Genomic DNA, 23,696 nt, shown 5'->3' with positions numbered 1-23,696 from the left:
TGGGGGTAACAAGATCCATCTCTCACCTGTGAATCTTGCAGACTTCTATTGTTCCCTCTAGAATGCCTGTCAAGGACAAAATTCATGTAACTTGCCAGAAGGCCTTGCTTGATTCACTCCAGGCAGAGTGAAGGACTGCCTGCCGTTTCCATGGTTCCCTCCCCGCCCACCCACTTTTTCAGGGCACTTATGACACATCTCTATTTATTTCACTTTGCCCCGCACCCTTCACCCTGTTTCTGATCTTGACTATAAAAGGGCAGCGTGCATAAGTGTATCTTCAAGCTGGGTACAGTGACAAAGTGCACAGTTGCCTGACAATTTGGGTAAAGGAAGGGAACACCTGGCATATCCTCTCCTTTCTTCCTCTGCCAGACGCCTGCCCACACCTTCTTGCAGATTCAGCCGTGAAAGTCACGTTCTCGAGGCACCTGTAACTTTTTCTACCGCCCCCTACCACACGGTAGGCACATGCCAGAAAGGCTGTGTCTGATTCCTCTCTATGACACCTGGGCCCGGCACGTAGCGACCCGTCCACAGAGCGGCCAGATGAATGGAGACTTGCCGAGGCGGCGGAAGCCCGGCGAGGTTTCCTCGGAACCAGCTCCACCTCTTTCTGGGTAGGATCCCAGCGGCTGGGCCCGTGACACTCAGGGCATGACGCCCACCAGCCCCACTCCCTCCAGAGACAGCCCGTGCCTTCCCATCCGCCCATCCAGCGGCCGACCCCATCCCCACGCCCCCACCCGACACCACGCAACCTCGTCCTAGCGCCTCTCTGGGCGTCACCGCCCGAGCCGCGCCGCCTGCGATTGGCCAAACACGGCATAGCGCCATCTCGGCCTACAGCGCGGCGCTCGCCCTCATTGGTGGGCGGCGGCAGGGGGCGGTGACGGTGGGCGGAACCCCGCCCTCTGGTCCCTTGCCGGGGTCGAGCCCAAACGCCGGCTACGCTCACGCGGTCGGGCGGCTATCTAGGCACCAGGCGGTTACTTTGGTTACTGCCGAAGCGCTTCACTGGGAGGGCTGCCGCCGCCCGCGAGGGATGCTGGTGATGAGTCGCTCCGGAGCCGCCGCCGCCGCAGCTGCTCTCTGAGGGGGGAGCGCCCTGGAAAGTGTCGTTCAGCTGGGTGAAGGTTCGGGGACCGGTGCCTTGGGAGCCGCGGGGAGGAGGAAGTTTGGAGGTGGGGGCTACGCTTCCCAGTCCTGGAGCCGCAGTCTCGAGTCCGAGGCCATCTTTGGTGGGAGAAGGCTGCCCCGTCCGACTTTTCCCTCTGAGAGTGGAGGTCCGGGGCAAGAGAAGGAGCTGTCTCCGCGCCGTCTCAGCCCTCGAGCTTTCCGACCCGGTGAGGCCGCAGTTCCCCAGCGCAAGATATTTCTTTGATGTTTGTCTCCCTGTTGCTCTTCCGAAAGGACACCTGCTGCTAGTGAGAGCGAAGAGCAATTTCACTGCACGACGAGCCAACAACAAAATTTAATACGTTATCCGGAATTAATCTCCCAGGACTCCCAGCACTCCCCCAACCCCCATAGATGGATTGCTTGAAAGGGGAGAGTCTGATCGCGAGCTCTTGGAGGTTTTTAAATACTTTTCTTTAAATCCTGGAGAACGTTCCCGTCTAAACGTACTTTTATACTAACTTATATGATTTTGTAAATTTCTCTGATTTGAATTGTAATCCCGTGACGGTGTTTCCTGGACTTCAGCCGGTCCCCCGCGCTCCTTTTTGGCAACACATTTTGGGGAGAGCATCTAAACACCAAAACCCTACCAGGAAAAAAAAAAAAATCTAACGTTGATCCGGAGTCCCCGAAGAAGCCTTTTAACCATGTGGACTTTTCTCGGCATCGCTACTTTCACCTATTTTTATAAGAAATGCGGAGACTTCGTCTCTCTGGCCAACAAGGAGCTGTTGCTATGCGTGCTGGTGTTCCTGTCGCTGGGGCTCGTGCTGTCTTATCGCTACCGGAGCGGGGCCCTCCTCGGGCGCCGGCAGAGTGGCTCCCAGCTGGCGGGCTTCTCCTATATTCTGTCAGCCTTGCCTTTCATTGGCTTCTTCTGGGCCAAATCCCCCGCTGGATCAGAAAATAAAGAGCAGCTGGGGTCTAGGAGGGTAGGTTGAATTTAAAGTGGGCACATGTATGAGTGTCTTACATTTAAAATGAGGACTGCGATCACCCAGATGTAAATACGGTAATTTAAAGGGTGAAAGGCTGCAAGTTAGATATTCTGTACGAATTCTGACATAGATGGTTTTGGTTTTTTGTTTTGTTTACGCTCTTGACTGCTCTTGACTACATCCTTGGCGCTCTTAGAAATGATGGAAAACCTTTGTTTCATTTAGTGTTGGTGATGCTAGAGCTAAATGAACTTGGTTTGATTAAGGAAAGGTGAAATGTTCAAGTCAGTAGGACAGAATCACTGTCTGTGATGGAAAAATAGTTTTATTTAAATCCTTTGGTAAGGATTGTGTTTGAACCTGGGAAGAAGGAAGAAAGCTGCTTCAGGTAAACTCGTGGCTAATAAGAAGGGACAGCTGCCTGGGGAAAGTCACAGAACAGCTGGAAGAACTGGCTGAGTAAAAATGCTCAGTGTTTTAAAGTCTTGGGCAAAACGCCCTTGTCTCCCCACATCAGTGGAGCCTTGAGTAAATCAGTGTCCTAGGTTAGGTGAATAATTAATATTTGGTCCCTGCAGAGACAGCAGAGGAGGACAATGGTGAGAGATGAGCGGGGAAAAGATTGTTGAGGCCAGAATATTGAGGGCCTGTTGGCCTTGGGTGTTTATACTTTTCCCCAAGAGCACTGGAGGATTAAAGTATGTGAGTAATGATATTTTATTTTTACTTTTTATTTATTATTTTTTTAAGTCTTTATCGATTTTGTTACAATATTGCTTCCATATTGTGTTCTGGTTTTTTTGGCCACAAGGCACGTGAAATCTTAGCTCCCCGACCAGGAATCAAACCCACATCCCCTGCATCGGAAGGCGAAGTCTTAACCTCTGGAATGCCAGGAAAGTCCCTGACTTTCACTTTTTAAAAAGAACATTTTAGTTTCTGTGTGGAGAATGGATTGTAGGAGGACAAGAATGGAAGCAGGGATGTGGGCTGAGAGAGTCTTGCAGTAGGCCAAGTAAGGGATGACGGTGACTTGACATTAGCTGGTGTGGCCTACAAAGTAATTCACTCCTTTAGGGTTCCAGAGCCATATCTTCTTACCTGTATCTGCGGCAGAGATCAACACAGTTTAAGAAGAGAGGGGGCTTGGTTTAGAAGTTTTGCTCTACCACTGCTGACTGTGAGACTTTGGGCAAGTTGCTTACTTTCTGGAAGAATCAGTTACTTCTTCTGTTAGGTGGAAATGGCACTAACCTTGCTGGTAGTTAGTGAATTGATTGATTTAATGTTTGCTAAATGCCTGGTACATAACTGTCTGGTAAATAGTAGTTATTTGTATTAGTCTAGGGGTAGTCTCCATCTGTTAGGAACCTTCGGAATGGTGCTGAATTCATTGATGGGGTGGATGTGGGTTGGAGGAATGGGAGGGTAAGGGAATCTTTAATTTTCAGTTTGAAGTCTTTGCTACTGTTAACTGAGATGATGTCCCTCAGGGCCACTGAGCACTAGTCCAGGAGGCTGGAATGCCATCATACTGAAGAGAAATTCGGCGGTTGGAAGTTGAATTACAGCTCTCAGTATTGGTTCCATTTTGCAAATACCCCAGGTTCTCTGTTTATTTCCTTAATACCTGGGAGTCGGTAGACTGTATTAAGTTCCCTTTAGTGCTTCATGTACTAACCAGGCTCTGAAAGGCAACTTTCTCCAGAGTTCTCTTTCCAGGATTGTGTATGTGTGTTTGTGTGTAACAGGGAACATTTAGGAAGAAAGGCTAATAAACAATGGCTAAAATGACAAGTGAAAGTGGCTCAGGTGTGTCTGATTCTTTGTGACTCCGTGGACTGTAGCCCGCCAGGCTCTTCTGTCCAGGGAATTCTCCAGGTAAAATACTGGAGTGGGTTGACATTTCCTTCTCCAGGGGACCTTCCTGCCAGGAATCAAACCTCGGTCTTCTGCATTGCAGGTAGATTCTTTACCATCTGAGCCACCAAAATGGCAGAAGAGGCTTTAAATACAGTCAGTTGTTCTGGCTATTAATACTGAGAGAAAGAGTAAGTTCTGTTGTGAAAATTAATTTCTCTAAGAGAAATGATTAAAAAAAAAAACAAAACAGTGGACAGGGCCTAGGTCATTGTAGAGGCCAGATGAATATTAGATCACAGAGATTTAAAATTCTAAAGGATTTTAGGTTTTATCTCCTTCCTTTTTGCTTGACAAAAATGTTTGTTCTTATTCCTAAACTGGAGGGCCACTTGTTTGACCAAGTTCCCGTAACAGTATCGGGATGGGGGAAAAGGAAGGTAAATGTGTTCTTCCTTTTGGACGATGGAGGATGAGTTGGTTAGATGGCATCACCGACTCTATGGATGTGAGTTGGTAAGCTCCAAGAGTTGGTGATGGACAGGGAAGCCTGGCGTGCTGCAGTCCATGGGGTCGCAAAGAGTCGGACACGACTGAGCAACTGAACTGAACAGAACTTTTTGCCTGAGGGCTCCCCTGATAGTTCAGTTGGATGTGACTGAGTAACTTTCACTTTTTTTGCTTGAGGTCTTTTATTAAAACCCTTTCAAAATGACATTTAACCTTATCTTAGTTGTTAAGGTCAGAGAACCCCAGGAAGATGGTTCCTTGCAACTCTGTGTCTGAATGTATTCATATTTGTGACTCCATATACCCACAAAAAATGCTTATTATGGTACTGAATTATTCATTTAAAAAAACTGTAATAGGTACTGTTATGCTCAATGGGCATAAATCTCTCAAAACAGCCCTTTTTCATCTTATAATCAAAGGGAGGGTTTTTACTGTCAGCCCAACCAGTGATAGTTTTAATGTTTGTTCTTATTCTTAAACTGGAGGGTCACATATTTCACCAGGTTCCCTTAAGAGTATCAGGATGGAGGAAAAGGAAGGTAAATATGTTCTTAAATGTCAAATTTTCAAACTGCGAACAGGTTGAACTCCAAGGAACAGAATGAGTTATTCTCTTGGAATTGTACGTATTCTCAATTAATAGATCCCTGGCCAGAATTTGACAGTTTTTTTGTTATATAAAAAGTGATTTTAGATTAAGATAGATTTTTCAGATGAAAATCGAGAGGGAGAAAATGAAGACAACTAGTGGAAATATCTAAAGGGTGCTGAATAATTTGCAACATGAAATCATATCAGAAGCTGTACATGATTTGTATCTGGTGGATGCTCAGTATGTATATGAAGAATTGAGTAATTAGGATAGAATTTTCCCTGTAAGACTTAGAAGTCCCTTGTAAACCTATCTTATAATTGGCCTATTGTGTATTTCTAAATATGTGACAGCATTTTCTAAATATATTTGGAAGATGGAACATAAGTCTCATTTTACTGGGGTATTGTTATCCATTTTTGTTTAATTGGTATTTAGATATTATTGTTTTTTATATATGATATGGATTTAAAAACATAACCGTTCATTTGGTTTGATAATATTTAGGGTATAGTTTTTACCTAAGATGCAAGCGTTCACTGTGCCTGTATAGTAGTAATATGATTTAAAGACAACAAATGTGGCTACATAATTCATTTTTTTTTTTTAAGCAGTGCAAAAAAGGGACCAGTATTTCAGAAACAACCTTAATAGGAACAGCTGCCTCTACCCTGACCTCTTCTCAAAACGATCCAGAAGTTATCATCGTGGGATCTGGTGTCCTCGGCTCTGCTTTGGCCGCAGTGCTTTCCAGAGATGGAAGAAAGGTGACGGTAATTGAGAGAGATTTAAAAGAGCCTGACCGGATCCTTGGAGAATTTCTGCAGCCAGGTGGTTATTATGCCTTGAAAGACCTTGGTCTTGAAGGTAGGTTCCTCGTGATTTTTAGGAGTTAATGTGGTATAAGCAAGCAGTCTTTGCTATGACTGGTAAAAGGGTATTCCATTTTATTTTCATGTATAAAGGTTACACATTTATCAACAAATTTTCATGAAAATGAAAGCAAATGAGAAGATAAGCATGAGGAAACATGAAGTAGCCTTTGTGAGATAAAAGTGGCTAAAAAATTGTAATGGTCAAAGTTGAAGACTGGAAAACTTCAACTTGGAATGAGGAATGAAATTTAGTGAAAGGTGAAGTGAACTGTCATTTGTAGAGTGCATGTGATGTACCTGTTTTAGAACCTTTTATTTAAGGATCATTAATCCAGTGCTTTTAAAATACTCTTCATTTAGGAAGTGGTTTTGCTGTTTGCTTTGTATGAGGTGCTATACTGGGTGCCAAGGATAAACTGGTGAATAAGACAGATCAGCGATCCAGTCTTGGGGTTCAGAGTGCAAAATAGGTCCGGGAATTGAGAGAGAGCTTGCTTGGTATTTAGGGTGGGCATGATGTTGTAGTAATTACCAGCATTGATTCTGGCACTAGATTGCCTGACTTTGAATATAGCTTAGGTGCTTAAAAAGCTGTGTGATCTTGGCTAAGTTACTTAACCACCTGTGTGTTAAGTTTGTTGCTGTTGTTTAGTCTTTAAATCTGACTATTTGTGACTCCATGGACTGTAGCCTGCCAGGCTCCACTGTCCATGGGATTTTCCAGGTGAGAATACTAGAGTGAGTTGCCATTTCCTCCTCCAGGGGATCTTCCTGACTCAGGGACTGAACATGTGTCTCCTGCTTTGGCAGGTAGATTCTTTACCTCTGAGCTACCAGGGAAATCTCTATTAGTTTACTCATCTCTAAAAGAGGCACATTTAGAGTCCTTGACTCATAGGTTATTAAGAGAATTAATTGAATTAAAGCATAAAGATAAAGCAGTCAGAACAATTCCTGGTATGTATTAAGCACTATGTAAATGTTTGCTATTTTATTCAGTGTACTGAAGAGGAGACCAGTGTAGTCAGAAAGTATTGGGTAATGGGGAAAGGAGCAGGACTTGAGATTGAGATTGGAGAGTTAGGCAGCTGCTAGTCCTGTAGGACTTTGAAGGCAGTGGAACAGGAGTATGACAGGATCCTGTTTATGCCTCCAAAGGCTTCAGACCTCTGAGAGCTCTTCACAATGACGAACACTTCTAATATCCTGACTCAGTACCTACGTGTGTGCATGCTCACACATGTCCAACTCTTTGCGACACTGTGGACTGTAGCCCGCCAGACTCGTCTGTTTATGGGATTCTCCAGGCAAGAATACTAGAGTGGGTTGCCATTTCCTGTTCCAAGGGATATTCCTGACCCAGGGATTGAACCCACGTCTCCTGCATCACAGGCGGATTCTTTACCCACTGAGCCACCTGAGAAGCCGCTCAGTACCTACATACATTCCTAAATCTGACTGAGATTTATTTTGCTTTTTAAATACTCGCATGATTTTACCCAAGTATACAATTTGCAGCTTGAAATTTCATTTCACAGTTTACCATTGAATCACATCCTGCACTTAAAAGTACTTAAAAGCCACAGCAGTAATGGAGACCAGCTAAGGAGAGTGTGCACTTTTCTAGGATGCTATTTTGAAAGAATATGTGGATGTTGTGTGGTGAATAGACTACAAGACTGTGGTGGTGGGGTGGCAAGAGTCAGTGCAAGGAGTCTAGTGGGAGCTCATCGCCTAGTCCAAATGGCATATGATGGTGGTTTGGACTAGCACGTTAGCAGAGGATGTAAAGAGAAGTGGACAGGTTCATGACCAAATAAAAGACAGGAATGGCTTGACTTAGTAAAGGATTGGTGTGAGGTATGAGAAGACAGGGTATTAAAAAGTGATTCTTAGCATTTTGATTTGACCAGCTGGAAGATGCTGTGTAAGAAAACCTAGAGAGGGACCAGCACTGGGAGGAAGTCAGGGGACCCATGGAGATAGACACGTGGACTGTTTAGTTGAGAATATGCATCTCAAGTGCAGAGGAATGAGTGCTTTGAGCTGGCTGGTGTAGGTATTTCAGAGAGGTCAGCATGTTTGTAGTACTTAAAAGCCACAGCAGTGATGGAGACCAGCTAAGGAGAGTGTGCAGGAAAAAAAGAGAAGACAGAATAGATCAAGTCCTGGGAAACTGACATTTAGAAATTGGGTGGAAGAAGAGAAGCTTGCTGGAGGATGGAGAAGGAGCCTGCAGAATGACAGGAAAGAGCCGGGAGAGTTTGGTGTCCTTAATCCAACAGAGGAAAGTGTTTCTCGCAGGAGGGGATGGGTACATATCAAGAAAGGGAAGGAGCCATGTCATGGTTTGCTAATGAAGGGTAAGGTCAGAACAGTGCGTAGGAAGTGCGATGGGATTCTGCCATTTGGAGGTTGCTGTGGGACTGACAAGGTGTTTTGGTGGAGTTGTGTAGATGAAACCTGGACTGAAGTGAATGGGAGATGAAAAAATTTGAGGCTAGAAAACTACTCTCAAGGAGTTTTTCTCTAACAGAAAACAGAAACAGGGCAGAGGTGACATGTAGATGTGAGGATACAGGAGGGGTGTTTTGATACTAGATAGAACATGTTTGTGGGGTAACAGAGAAGATCAGGTTGGGAGGGAGGTGACTAAACAGGTAACATTCATTCTTTTATTTAACGTATTTATTAAGTATCAGCTATATTGTAAGTACTGTTCTGGGTGCTGAGGCTACAGTAGTGAACAAAACAGATTCCAGCCCTCACAGAGCATACATTCTAGGTGCTCCTGTAGAAGATGGTGATAAAAGATGAATAAATAAAATTTAGAGTATATATTATGGTTATAAGTGCTTCAGAGAAGAGTCAGAAAAGAGAGATAGGGAGTGTACTTCTAAATGATGCAGTGGGCGGGGGAAGGGAAAGCCTTACTGAGACAGTGATGTTTGAGGAAAGGACTGAAGGGAAGGGGTAGGAGAGCCCTAGGGCTGTCTGGAGGAAGAGAAGCTCTTTCCAGGTAGAGAGAGCATCACGGGGTGAAGCCTGATGGGGAGGAGTGAGCCTGTGGCTTCTTTGAAGAGCAGGAAAGGAGAATTGTGTTGAAATTGAGTGGTTTGAGTTGGAGTTAAGGAGAATGGAGACTGGATTCCCTGCTGGCCCACTATATGGATTAGACTTTTATTCCAAAGGGAAGCCATTGGAGAATTTCAAGAAGAGGAAGTTACTAGATTTCACGTCTTAGAAGTATGATTAGAATATTTTAATGTTTTAATGTATTTATGTTTAATGTTTTAATGTATTCTTGTTAGTGTGTAGAAGAAAGACTAGATCATGAAGTGGCAAGTCAGCAGCAGGGAGGCCTGTTAGGAAGTTATTGTGGAAACAGTGAGAGCTGATGGCTTGGACCAGGGTCGTGGCCGTAGTGGTGGGGGATGTGGTCACATTCTGGGAATATATTTGGAAGGAAGAGTCAGTAGGACCTGCTGCTGCTGGATGAGATGTGAGGGGTGTGAGAAAGAGAGGAGTCGTGGTATTTAAAGAAGGCTAGATGGCGTTGCCAAGAAGAGGCCCAGGACGACTCCTGGGGTACTCTAAGGTAGAGAGGTCGGTGAGAGCAGGAGCCGAGTAAGAGGACTGAGACTGAGAAGGGGCAGATAGAGAGGAAAAGCAAGAGACAGCAGGGCCCCGGGCCCCAGCGGACAGGATGGATTGTAAAGAAGGGAGGCCCCCTGCCTCTGTCCTTTTATGTTCTCTAACCACCACCCTCCATGAGAGGGTCACCAGAGACAGGTGGGACAGTACCCTGAGGCGGATTTTGTCAGCTTTATCATTGATCGTCAGGCGTGAATTTGATGAGGATGCCATTTTCCTGCCTGCCTGGTTAAGAAAGTGAAAGTGCCAAAGTCTATCATGTTTTATTTCACCAGTCAAATTGTGAGAGGCAGATGTTTCAAATCTTAAATTAGACCTTATTTATATACTTAAGATAACTTACCCAAGGAAAATTTTACTGTGCCACTACTGTCTACTTTTCACATGTTCTGGTGTGTTCTAAATTGGCCAGATTTAGCACTTAGAAGTTCTTCCATAATATGAGTTAAGAAAAATAAGCTTATTTCAGTAGCTGGACAAAAGTGGAAATACTAGATGGGTTTCAAACAGGTAGGCCGGTAAAGATTGGCAGTTTGCCGAGATCCAAATTGAATACACTGCTAATTGGCAGCTTCTGTGATACCTGTGTGCTTTTCTCTGACTGAATTTTAGCTGGAATAATTTAGAAGCCAAACCAAAAAACTAACTTACTTGGATCCTAGGTGGGATGTTTGACAAGTATTCATCCAGCTTGTCCCTGACTAGACTTTAAAGTGTAATTAAAAAGCATATCAGAAAAAAAATGATTTATTTTGATCTTAGCATAGATGTGTGGTAAAATTGTTTTATTATGAAGTTTTCCTTTTCATCAGAAATGAAATCATTTTAATAGACAATCCTCAATATTGTATTTTAATGTATTTGAATATATTTATAGCATGTGACTTTTAAAATATATGCTAAAGTCAGCTTGCTCACAGCAACATTTCTAATACCATTATCCATTCTTTAAAATAACTTTAAGCCTGTTCATAGTGTTTTTCAGTTAATATTTTATAATGTACCCTAGATGGATTATAAGACTAATATTACATTAAAGGGTGCTAACTTCTTCTTGGTTCTTGATAGTTGTTGCCATGCTTATTTTCTAAAATGTTACTAAGTTTATGATATGACCAGTAATATATACAGTTTATCCATTTTATCATTATTTCACCAGCAACTTTGATAGATTTGGTGTCTTCTTGTTTCAGTTTTATTTCATTGATTTTTTTTTTTAAATCAAGTTTTGAACATTGTTTTCCTGACATATTCAATGTTTCTTTGTAGTATGAATCATCTGTGTACATTTTCCCTGTTATTATTAGAGTGTGAGTATTTTTCCTATGAATTTTAATGAATAAATTTTATATGTAAATATTTACCTTTTATGATATCACAAATTTGCTAAGACTTGTCTTCCAGAAGCATTAAGGTTTCTGAAATAGTTCTGTTAACGTCCAGTCCTCCAAATGGTGTTGTAGCTTTATGAACGCAGAAACTCATTTTCCACATCCGTGTCCTCTTGGTGATTAGTGTAACTCTGGGCATATTACAAAAAACTGACTTTTTTTTTAAACTGTGTTGTTTTGCAGATACAGTGGAAGGTATTGATGCCCAGGTTGTAAATGGCTACGTAATTCATGATCAGGAAAGCAAAACAGAGGTTCAGATTCCTTTCCCCCTGTCAGAGAACAATCATGTGCAGAGTGGAAGAGCTTTCCATCATGGAAGATTCATCATGCATCTCCGGAAGGCAGCTATGGCAGAGCCCAAGTAAGGCTCAGCTTCCAATACCTGATGTTAAACTGTTATACTGTTAAATACTGTTTTATACATTTTCATAAGTGTTTGGGTATAGGTTAGAGCATAGCTGTTGTACTAGAATAAACCGTAAGTTAGAAGAATGTTAATTCTTCAGCCTTTGTTAAGAATATCATATAAATCATTTGAATGATTAGAACTATTGAGAACCTTCCTACGACTCAATGTGTGATTTTTATGTAGTTCGAATTGAGAGGATGTAGTCATTGTAATTAAGGTTTAAGTTCATATGTACCCATTTGGGAGTTGGAGTTTGTGGTTATGGTGCTTTTTATTAAAAGTCAGGACAGAGGAGTTAAAAGAGAAAATCCCTGTTGCATTCATACTAAGGACCTGGACTGACAGGACTGGCTGGGTGTCCCTTTCTCTCTTTTTTTGAGTTATAATTGACATACAATAGTATGTAAGTCACAGATGTACAGTATAGTGATTGACAGTTTTAAAGGGCTTCTTCTTTTAATTATTAACTTATATTTACTTCTAGCCCTGTACACTATAATTGTGATTTAAGTTTTAAACATGAGAATCCTCATGTCATCGACAAAGGCTTGAAAGGGAAAGTACAAGTCGCTCAGTCGTGTCCGACTTTTTGTGACCTCATGGACTGTATAGTCCATGGAATTCTCCAGGCCAGAATACTGAAGTGGGTAGCCTTTCCCTTCTCCAGGGGCTCTTCCCAACCCAGGGATCGAACCCAGGTCTCCTGGATTGCAGGTGGATTCTTTACCAGCTGAGCCACAAGGGAAGCCCAAGAATACTGGAGTGGGTAGCCTATCCCTTCTCCAGCGGATCTTCCTGACCCTGGAATTGAACTGGGGTCTCCTGCATTGCAGGTAGATTCTTTACCAACTGAGCTATTGGGGAAGCCCTGATAAAGGCTTAAATCCTTAATGTTGGCTTAAATGTTGACAAAGCAAAAGGAGAAATGAATTGATTATTCTTAGAACTTGAAGAATTTGATATCTATGAAAGTATTAATATATTCATTTTAGAAAAATAGAGAAATACTTAAAAATATAGAGGAGATTGTAAAAAATTATCTATGATCCTTCTAACTAGAAGTAACTACTCAGAAAAATTTGAATAAATTCCAATTCTGTGTATATTCATCAACACAACAAAACTTGTTTGTATGTAAAATTTTTCTGCATGTATTTTATTTTTTAATGAATTGAGATAAATTCAAAAGATAAAAAGATAAAGCATTTTTAAAAATGCTTTTCTGAAAAGTCATTACATTAGTTACATACATTCCATCTTAAAAAATTAGAAAATTATAACCCCACCTAATTCTAAAACCCATTGATATTTTTGCTTTTCGTCATTCCAGCCCTTTTTCTATGTACATGTGTGTCCAGTTTAGGGTACACTGGAGATAGGAAAAAGGAATTTTTCATTCCGTGTTTAAATTTTTCAGTTGTGCTACCAGAAAATTTGTTTCTTTATCTTTTAGTGCAAAGTTTATCGAGGGCACTGTGCTGCAGTTACTAGAAGAAGATGATGCTGTGATGGGAGTTCAGTACAAGGATAAAGAGACTGGAGACATCAAGGTGAGATGTAGCAGATATTCGCTTTTCCTGAGAGATTTTTATTTTCTTTTTCTCCTACTCCTTCAAGAGAAGTAGGCCCACAAGTTTATTATTCATCAAATGGACTGAGATCTCTCCAAACTCTCTGCACTAGATTGCAACACATTGTTCTTTGGGGCAATGCAGAATGCTGTTCAAATAACTCTGGAAACAAACTCCGTGATGTTAGCTGTGTTAAAAACTGAAGTGAGAATTGTACCCTAGCGGAGAGGGAACTGGAAGATGCAAAAAGGAAGGATTCAGCGTGAAAGAAATAATGAGAATAAAATAAACTATTGTTGAAATAAGAAAGGCAAAAACTAAGAGACTGTCTGGGGAAATAGCTGAATAAAATAGTTTCCAGTATTTGCTTGTGTTGGTTTAGAACAGAGGAGAAAGTCAAAAGCCTATCTGTTGATTCTTTCGTAGGGTAATTGCCTCCTAGGAATTACACTCTAATGGGGGCAATTGCAAGGTAATATAAGTATATACATCCATGTGTACAAAAAGTCTTTGGAGCCATAGCCATTGATTGAAAGCACTATGTGGGGTTAAAAAATTCTAGAATAAAAGAATGTGGCTAGTCCTTGGGATTTGTAATGTGGTTCAGTTTTCTGTGGGCTCTGCTTGCTTGTCATAGTTTCCCCCAGTGTCCATCGAAGTGACTTAATCCCAGGTGGTTTGGAATGGTAGGACTTTGGTGGAAGGTGATCTCAAGGGGAAGAGTCTCTAAAGATGGGTCATTCATTAACCTCAGCCCACATGAGAGCTCCTTCAATAGCATTATCTCCGGGTACTCTATAATGTCCCATGATGTGTTTAAATTTGTTTATGTACACTTTAAAAGAACAGTCTTTTCACTGTGTATTTCTCACCATTTAGCTGAGTGTTCTTTGTTTTTGTTGTAGGAACTCCATGCTCCATTGACTATTGTTGCAGATGGACTTTTCTCCAAGTTCAGGAAAAACCTGATCTCCAATAAAGTTTCTATTTCTTCACATTTTGTTGGCTTCCTTATGGAGGTATTGTAGAAATGCAATTGTAGAAGATAAAAGCAACTTGAAATTTGCAACTTATTAAAAATATTTATTTATTTTCCTAGAATGCACCGCAGTTTAAAGCAAATCATGCCGAACTTATTTTAGCTAACCCAAGTCCAGTTCTCATCTACCAAATTTCACCTAACGAAACTCGAGTACTTGTGGACATCCGAGGAGACATGCCAAGGAATTTGAGAGAATACATGACTGAAAATATCTACCCACAGTTACCTGGTAAGAAATAGTGTTTCACTGCCATTGTAATCTAGTCTGTAAGTAAGTCTCACAAAAGACTCTCCATCTCCAATTCTCACTAAAGCTTTGTCTAAATGAGGCTGAAAGATGAGAATGACAGCTGAAAAATTTCGTCTAATTAGTCAGATACAGTGGAGCTGAATAAACTATTTAAACTAGCACATAAAAAAATCTCCACAAGTAAAATAGTTTCAATGTATTTTTTCATAGTAATAATAAAAGTGTAGTTTTGTGAGTAATCATTAATAGTGGCATATATGGTATTTTTTTTTTTTTTTTTTTCATATATGGTATTTTTTAAGGTAGTCTGGATAGTAATCTAGATAGCTGAATTCTTGAAATATCTCTTATACATAATTACTTTTTGTGCTTGGTTTTTGTAGAAATGATAGCTGCCATCTATTGATTGTCTACTATGTAAGAGGTGTTTTACAAACATAATTTAATGTACACAACCACCTGAGGTAGGCATTATCATGATCCCTGTTTAGCAGATGAGGAGACTAAGATTCAGAGAAGTTAATCAGCTTCTCCAAACATAAACCTTTAGTAAGGGGCAGAGCCAAGGTCGAAAGCAGGTCTGTGTGCTCATATGTCCCTGCCCTGGGAACACAAGGGCTCTAAGGGTTCTTAAAGATCTTTTAGTTTTGAGTTGAGTACAGAAAGGCTTCATGAGATTTCAAACATCTTTGTTAAACACTCATTAAAATTATTTTTTGAGAATGGGAAGATGTAAGAAAGACATGTAAAAAAAATTGTTAAGAATATTGATAAAATTGAAAGGAAAACTCTGCTTGCCAATTATGATTATAGTAATAGCAGATTATCCTGGATGTGAGTACATTTGTTTAAATATTCTGATTTTTCATTAGTTTTTAAACTAAGGAACATTATTTTTTAAACTAAGCAAAAGCACTGTTTACTAACAGAATATCAATAGAAATTAAGGTACACATGGACCAATTTAGATTTTTAATAATGGCATTTTCAGCACTTCAATACATTTTCACTCAGTTAAGCCATTTTGAAGCTTTCAGATTGAAAGAATGAGTTATGTGTATTTAGGAAGAGGATAATAATGTATTTTTAGCATTTTTTTCTTTTACTGTAGATTTTTCCCCCCCCCCAGTCCAAAGCATAGCTGGAGAAGACTGCCTTGTGATCAGGGAGAGAAACATTTGTAGGTTTATGTTCATATTAGTTAGGTTATGGAAATTCTATTCATTGGAGGAAGGGAATAGTTTCAACACAGTCATTCAGCTCTTGTATTCCCAGATTACAATGGGAATTGTATGAAAAGCAAGTTCATTTTCTATAAAGTGGAAGCACAAAAGTTTGATACTTTCCTGGGATGTATCGCAGAGATGAACTAATCTGTTTCATTCTAGATGAAGAAACTAAAAGCTCCTTAGAGAGATAGTTCTCTCTACATCTTACCCTTTTTTTTTTTTTAACTGTACACATACCCTCCTGTTGTTTGTGAATTGGTGGTATATTTCATCTGTTCTAATAGAATATGGTGGTGACAATAAAATAGGTGTTAAATATATACCTGTTGGTAATCATTTGGAAGAAAGGTGGATGGTTTTTCTCCTTATCATCTCATCTGGATTTGCTTCACTCTTCCTCTAGGTTTTTGTTCATACAACTCTGTATCTATCTATATTGATTTTTGCTTAGATTCCTTAGCCATCCCTTAGCAGGAACAACTGTGTGCTTAACAAACAGTTTGTTATTAATTAGTTCTTGATTTATCACAAGGGATATTTGTAACAACCATCACAGATGTGTAGTATGTATTTGTGTATACTTGATAAGAATATATGATAATTTGCAATTGGAATGTTATAAACCATTTATTTGGTGGGGCGGGCTTTATTGCAGATCACCTGAAAGGACCATTCCTAGAAGCCTCTCAGAATTCGCGTTTGAGATCAATGCCAGCAAGCTTCCTCCCTTCTTCACCAGTAAACAAACGAGGTATTATCTTCTTGGACCAACTTTATAAAAGATATTCAAAATATTATAATTCAGTATTCCAAATGACATGTATGTGGTACAGAAAATAGATTATTGTAATTAGTGCATACCAAAATTAGTTTTATGATATTTATTATTTAGTATTGAGTATACATAGGTCACTGTTCGAGTTAATGAAAATAAAAATTAAGTACATCCTTAATCTAGAGAAGGCAGTATTCCAGTGAAAGATGTAAATAATTTCAGAATACTGCTGATAAATGCTGTTATGAAAGCCCACTCTTGGTACACCAGATTCACTGTGAAGGAGTGGGACGTACAAGGCAGGGAGCGAGCCTGTGGATTGGGAAGGGTAATTAGGGAAGATGTTGCTCTGGAGACACAGCTGGACAGTGAGATGCGGGACTTCTGAGTAGGCAGAACAATATCTGCAAAAGCCAGCATGGCTGAGAAATGGTGGCATTTAAGTAGCTCCCTAGACCCCTGGAGCATAGAAGAGGTGGCAGAGTGGTAGAAAGTTAAGATATGCAGTTTTAATCCTATAGACAGTGCAGAGTCATTGAAAAGTTCTTTTTATGTTTATATCTTTATTGAGAGATAATTCACAGATCACATAGTTCACTCATTTAAAGTGTACGGTTTGTTGGTTTTTAGTGTATTCATAGGTCTATGGAGCCATCACCACAGTCAATTTTAGAACGTTTTTAATCATGCTGGAATGAAACCATGTAACCATTAGTAGCTGCTGCTCACATCCTCCCAAACCACCATTAATTTACTTCCTGTCTATAGATTTGCCTGTTCTGGACATGCCCTATAAATGTAATCATACAGTGTCATCCTGTGTAACTGGCTTCTTGGAGGTTCATCCGTGTTGGAACATGTATCAGTCTTTCATTTGGTTTAACGGCCAAATACTACTCCGTTCATGGATATGTTACATCTTGACTATCTGTTCATCAACTGATAGACATTTGGATTGTTTCCACTTTTGGTTCATACCTGTGTATGAGTTATTGTGTGGACATTTATTTTCATTTTTCTTGGTTATATTCCTAGGAATAGAATTGCCAGGTCCTAACTCTCTCTAATGCTTTGAGCAACTGCCAAACTGTTTTCCAAAGTGGTTGATCATCCTCCATTTCCATTAACAATATACGAGGGTTCCAATTTCTCCACATCCTCGACAACATTTATTCGTATCTGTCCTTTTGCCATAGCCACCCTAGAAGGTGTAAAGTAACAATAAAAGTGGAAGGTAGAGAAATTATTTCGGTAACATCTTGGATGTAGCATGCATGAAACTCAGTGATTAATGGTAATAAGGGAGAGCGAGGTCTCTTGATGGATTCCAGGTTTCAGGCTTAGGTATTTTGCCAGCTATTTGCTGACATTGGACTTAGGGAAGTGTGGGGAGATAATGAGTTCATTTTTGTACACAGTGATGTGACGGCTGTGAGGTTATTTGAGTGGCCAAGTGGAGGCCCACTGAAAACAGGAGTGTGGAGCCTGGAGGAGAGGTGTGAATGAGAGCTGTCGATATACTGTGGTTCCCAAACATAAACAGCTGTTGTTTGCTATGGAGAAACATGTATCATAAATTGCCAGTCATAGAAATAAACTATAATGCAAAGCAGAATGAAAGCCAGTGCCGAACTAATACAAAGAGCATGCTTTGGGAACATGTCCCAGTTGGAATTGGGAATGTTCTGTGGAGGAGGAGGAATAAAAGCTGGTTATAGCTAGTGGTTTCTAGTGAAGGTATTAGACTAATGCATAAAAAAACTTGGGTGAAAATTTAGAAACTACTTTTTCATAAATTAATATATGTGTATTCTATAATTAGATAGTATATTGTGACATTACAGGGAAAAATTATCCATAATTCTGCCACCTTACCACTTTTACTATGATTGTTTTATTTCTCTAAGAGAGAAAATTAAATACATGCTTTGTTTAACTGTCCCTCTGAGTCATGGGTCATGAGCCAGGCTGACAGTGGGTGGGAATCTTAGAGTCAGGACTATAATCAGGAGGAGCTGTACCTTGAGTCAGATTGCAGAGCTTACTGCTTCTGTGGTTTTGATGCAAGGGGCTGGTTTTCAGCTAAGCTTCAATCAAGGTTTATTCTTCTAAATTAACTTCTTATGTGTTTGGAATATCTGCATATTCCCTTAGAACCATATAGATCGCTTTAATATGTGGGCAGCAAGTATTAACTGTGAAATGTCAACGAATTCTTGATTTTTTTCCCTTGTAAAAGACTTGCTTTTTACACATGGATGCCTGTACATTGCTTTTTTTTGTTTTTTTCATGAAAGAGGCCTTACACATATTTTGACATTGTCTGACTGAACCTTAGCTTCACATGTGAGTTTTTTGAGGGCAGGGATCACGTTCCTGTTCTCACTGTATCCCTAGCATCTGGCACATATGTTACCTAACAAATAGTAATTGAATCAACTCTTGAATTTTTGCCTGAGTAAATTTTAGTTGTGGTTTAGTATTGGTATTTTAATTGGTTTAGTATTTAGTATTTTCACATTCTAATTTACTAGCTGACATTCCTAGTTTATAAATTATTAATAGGTTTTTTTTTTGGAGGGGGGGGCGTTGTTTTTTGTTTTCTTTGGATCTTAATGGATGCTCCAGGATGATGTCATGATCTAAGTTCTCTTTTTACAGGTGTTCTTCTTTTGGGAGATGCATACAATATGAGGCATCCTCTTACTGGTGGAGGAATGACTGTTGTTTTTAATGATATAAAACTGTGGAGAAAATTGCTGAAGGGTATCCCTGACCTTTATGATGATGCAGCTGTTTTCCAGGTAAGATATTCTTTGACAAAAATGTCTCAACATAGATTTCTTTCCGGGGCCTAAGATGAATGGGACTTTGCAGAGGAGATCTGTACCTGGGAGCATGGTCCTTAGTAGTGATTCTTAAATAGTCTTATTCAGGATTGAGAACATGACTTGCAACCTGTGAATCTTCTAGAATTTCTGGTTTGGAGTTTACATGGGCCACTTAGCCTCAGAGATGTAACTCGTTCCTCTGGAGATTTTTATTTTTTTGATGGGAGTGTAAATGTTGAACAAGACATAATTTCTAGAAGATAGTCCTCAGGGTATCAGTTTAAGGGATTATAAACATTAGTTTGTTCTTTTTTTATTTTAAACCCTTACCATATAATAGGTGATCTTTCTCTTTTTTTAGGCCAAACAATCATTTTATTGGACAAGAAAAAAGTCTCATTCCTTTGTTGTGAATGTTCTTGCTCAGGCTCTTTATGAATTATTTTCTGCCACAGATGGTAAGTGCAGCGATTTCTGAATGACTGTTACTGAATTATAGATTTTTAGCAGAGGAAGGGAACTGAATTACAAAAAGTTAGTGATTAGGCCAGAAATAGAAATGTTTCCTGAGTTTGCCAACTTCCAAGTCGTTAAATCCTTTTTAACTCCATCCTTGAGCACAATTTTGACTAATCATCATGTATCCACCACTGTGTGTGGGAAGCCATTGCCTCTTTAGACAACCTTAGTAACAGTACCTCAGTCATGTGTCATTATTCATTCCTCTGGTCCACATCACATCACACGTTCCCCAAATGCCTAAGATTGTGATGGAAGACCTTTCTGACTGAATTAAAGGGCAAGGTAGTGTTAATCCTTTTTCTTCCCAGACAGTAGTTCAATTTCTTTTCGAAACAGTATTTTGTAAAATGAAAATGAGCTTAGTATCAAACCTAGGTTTTTGTCTCCTATTAAAATGCACAAGCAGAAAGTATCCACCTTTTACTCACGTGAAGTATTCCCACTTTACTACTATAAGGCTTCTGTTTTTGTTTCCGTATGGTAGAGGGTGATGGTCAGTCTCACATGAAGGAAAACATGACTTAGCAGAAACAGGGCTAGAGATGGAGGAAAAGTCACCTGTGCCACTTCCCAGCCGTGGCCATGTACACGTACACGTTAGTGAGCGGTGGGTTAGTGAAACGAGACCTTTAGGTGTTCAAGAATAAATGTAACTCCCAATACAAAATAAAAAGTTTTTTCTTTTTTTTTTAAAATAACATAACTCTAATCCCATTACCTCAGGTATTTATAATATAAGAAAGCTATTTCTGTGACCTGGCTGGGGCGCTAGTGATCCTTGCTTTGGTGATCTGATTACCAAGGATGACACAGTACAAATGCTTCCTGCAGCCCCTCTAACCGTCGTTCTTGCTAAAGGAAAAGACAACGTGTTGTGATTTGCCAAGCAAATCTCTCTTGCTAGTTGATCATGGAAGTTACAGTGACTGGTTGGGCAAGAAGAGAACTAAATTTGGAGTTTTTCTAAGCTCTTCTTTCTGAGCTTTTCTCAGCTCTTGAGTTTCTTAGAGTTTGAATCCACCCACAAAACAACAGAGTTATGAGATACTGAAGGAGGAATGGGCGTTATTGGAGTAAAAGTTTACCTGTTGTAATCTTTTTTACCTGTTGTAAAGAATAATCGAGGTATACTTGAAGAACATTAATTCTATACTATTAAAAAAAGGTTATTGATTATACTATGTTGTGAGGGTTTAATGAATTATTTTGAAAAATAAAACTGTACAGATATGACATTATTATTCACTTCATAATTTACTGCTCAGATATACACACTGGGCATCTTAGAGACTATCATTCTGGTTTCTAGAATTGTGTTTTTGTAAGAAAAGAATGTACAAAATATTTGACATCACTTAATGAATTTACAACACAATCAAGGAGATAGCTTTTAAATAACTCGTAATTTCCAAGGCCTACATGTTTAGTAATTATTTACTAGCAGAAAAAAGTTATTCATTTGTGAATTACTATGTAGTCTTCATTATGAAATTGAAAAGAAATCTTGGATGGCTAAAATGCTAACACTAGATTTTTAAGAAATTAATCTATAAAGGTGTAATAAATGTTACATATTCATTTTTTTCTGACATATCATTAGCACCCCACGTAAATGTATGAGTATTTTGATTGAGAGTAATTTTAAACTTTTATTTTAGATTCCCTACATCAACTGAGAAAAGCCTGTTTTTTTTATTTCAAACTTGGTGGAAAATGTGTTGCAGGTCCGGTTGGGCTGCTTTCCGTGTAAGTTGTTCTGACGACACAGAGGAAACAGATACTCCAGATTTTCTTAGGACTGTGGTTTATGCTGCGCTTGCTTAGTCATTCAGTCGTGTCCTACTCCTTGCAACCCCAGGGACTGTAGCCCACCAGGCACCTCTGTCCATGGGGAGTCTCCAGGCGAGAATACTGGAGTGGGTTGCCATTTCCTTCTCCAGGGGATCTTCCAGACGCAGGGATTGAACCTCCTGCATTGGCAGGCAGGTTCTTTACCACTAGTGCCACCTGGGAAGTTTGATTTATGAATCACTGCTAATCCCTCTACCTGCTGCATGTCATCATTTTATTATTGATTAGTATCCCAATCAAAATGTTCCCAGAGAAATGAAAAAAGGCAGTATTCAATCCTGTGTTTTAGTTCTGGGCAACAGTGTTGATCCTGAGTTGGTGAGTAGATGAGGCTAAAACCCTTGATTAAAAGAGCAGCTTGTTTTTTTGCCTGTGGGTTTATGGCCCTGACCTGATCTATGGGGACCATGAATAATAGAGAAGTTTATATTTAACATTGAATTCCACTGAAGTGTGGGACTCATGAAACTCAGTTCTGACGGTGCAAACATATGTAGAATTATTCTTGGAAAGTCTGCAAAGTGAAATTCCTTAAGGCTTTTCTCCTTTGTCCACTTTCTGAGTGTCAACACTGTTACCTTTTGAAAAACGGAGATTCCATAGGCCAGGCTACTTTAGGCTGAGATCTCAAGATAATGAAAGAAAACAGCTCAGGACGCACAATTCATATAAACTAAGATAAGTTACTGGCTTCTCTGACAGGAGTAAAGTCTAAGCAGTTTCTTGTAAGAAAAAAGTTTTAATTTGTCCCTTGACCAGCAGATACAAGCTTGTAAAGTCCCCTAAAATGTTGAGTGTCTATTTACCTTTATAGATGGTACACAATTGGAATCTCTTTATGAGTCAGTTTTCATTTTGGGGTCTTAATTATATGTATTTTTTCCCATTACAGATTATCTCCCAATCCTCTGGTTTTAATCGGACACTTCTTTGGCGTCGCAGTCTATGCCACCTATTTTTGCTTTAAATCGGAACCTTGGATTACAAAACCCCGAGCCATTTTCAGTAGCGGTGCTGTATTGTACAGAGCGTGTTCTGTAATATTTCCTCTGATTTACTCAGAAATGAAGTACTTGGTTCATTAAGCTTAAAGGGGAACCATTTGTGAATGAATACTGGGAACTTGCCAAGTCTGCAGTGACTTGGAAGACAGTGTATATAGCACAGTACTCCTCCCGCTTCTAAGGTGGGAATTCTTGGACCAAGATTGGGATTAATTTGTTTTTGAAGTTATTTTGTATATAAACATACATGTAAATATATACTTTAGTTTGCAATTTCAAATGAAGGGTAAAATAAGATAGATATTTAAAAGAAATGATTGTTACCATAAATTAGTGCTAACATTGAGGAGCTGCAATTTGTCTTTTGAATTCAGTATTTGGGATGAGTCACTGTGGGACATGCAAATAAAATGAAGAATGAACTCATGTCTTTTTGTTTTTTTTGGCCACACCCTGAGGCATGTGGTATCTTAATTCCCCGACCAGGGATCCAACCCAAGCCCCCTCCATTGGAAACACAGAGTCTTAACCACTGAACCACCAGGGAAGTCCTCTTCTTTTTGTCTGTTGCTGTGGGCTTCTTTATATAATTTCATGAAAAAGAAAACCAAAGTGGGATGGAAAAATGCAGAGGGAAGCCTTTTCTGTTAAATAGCTCTTGACATTGGGGAAGTTGCCTCAATATATCTGGACCTTATTTTCCTCATGTATCCCTCTATCTCCCCTCACTTATCCAATTGGATAAGGTTCTTTTCTGAGGTCCTGGAAAATGTCACATTTATATAAAAGGGAATCAAGGGCTTTATATAAATTCTACTGTGTAACATTAATAAGCCAGGCTAGGCTTATTTCAAGGAACAGTGAACAGGGCTGTACACTGGAGTGTCTACTACACTGTACACTGGACTGTACATTGGGTGGTACACTGGACATATGTGAGTGTATAGTGGACTCAACATGACGTACACTGGGTTGTATTGGCCTGTACACTGGCTGTATACGAGTGTGTACTGGACTGTACCCTGGAGTGTATACTAGACTGTACACTGGGGTGTATACTAGACCATACACTGGGCTGTACACTGGATGTACATGAGTGTATACTAGACCATACACTGGGCTGTACACTGGATGTACATGAGTGAATACTGGGCTGTATACTGAATGTATATGACTGTATATTGGACTGTACACTGGAGTGTAT

The 23,696-nt window shown here is 39.9% G+C and overlaps 1 protein-coding gene across 2 annotated transcripts; it reads left to right on the top strand.

Moving 5' to 3' along the window:
• Window positions 1-1,678: 1,678 nt before the first annotated feature.
• On the top strand, window positions 1,679-22,914 carry SQLE (squalene epoxidase). 2 transcript variants are annotated; one of them, XM_043879231.1, is made up of 11 exons: window positions 1,679-2,114; window positions 5,700-5,952; window positions 11,189-11,369; window positions 12,871-12,967; window positions 13,894-14,007; window positions 14,088-14,259; window positions 16,165-16,260; window positions 18,946-19,088; window positions 19,477-19,573; window positions 21,296-21,383; window positions 22,381-22,914. In XM_043879231.1, exons 1-11 carry the CDS (start codon window positions 1,830-1,832, stop codon window positions 22,571-22,573), a joined length of 1,719 nt encoding a protein of 572 aa, XP_043735166.1. In that variant the 5' UTR covers window positions 1,679-1,829; the 3' UTR covers window positions 22,574-22,914. The 2 variants fall into 2 exon arrangements, with proteins under 2 accessions (XP_043735166.1, XP_043735165.1); XM_043879230.1 differs by having other exon boundaries at window positions 5,697-5,952.
• Window positions 22,915-23,696: the final 782 nt, after the last annotated feature.

The sequence above is a fragment of the Cervus elaphus genome, chromosome 21 (assembly GCF_910594005.1).
Source record: "Cervus elaphus chromosome 21, mCerEla1.1, whole genome shotgun sequence".
NCBI lineage: Eukaryota > Metazoa > Chordata > Mammalia > Artiodactyla > Cervidae > Cervus > Cervus elaphus.
Note: the sequence above shows the minus strand (reverse complement) of the source record. Positions and strands in the feature narration are given on the sequence as shown.

Coding starts and splice junctions, on each gene's coding strand:
- SQLE (XM_043879230.1), top strand. CDS start 1,830: ATGTGGACTTTTCTCGGCATCGCTACTTTCACCTATTTTTATAAGAAA. Junction 14,008..14,087: donor TTGTTGGCTTCCTTATGGAG/GTATTGTAGAAA, acceptor TTATTTTCCTAG/AATGCACCGCAGTTTAAAGC. Junction 16,261..18,945: donor TTCACCAGTAAACAAACGAG/GTATTATCTTCT, acceptor CTCTTTTTACAG/GTGTTCTTCTTTTGGGAGAT.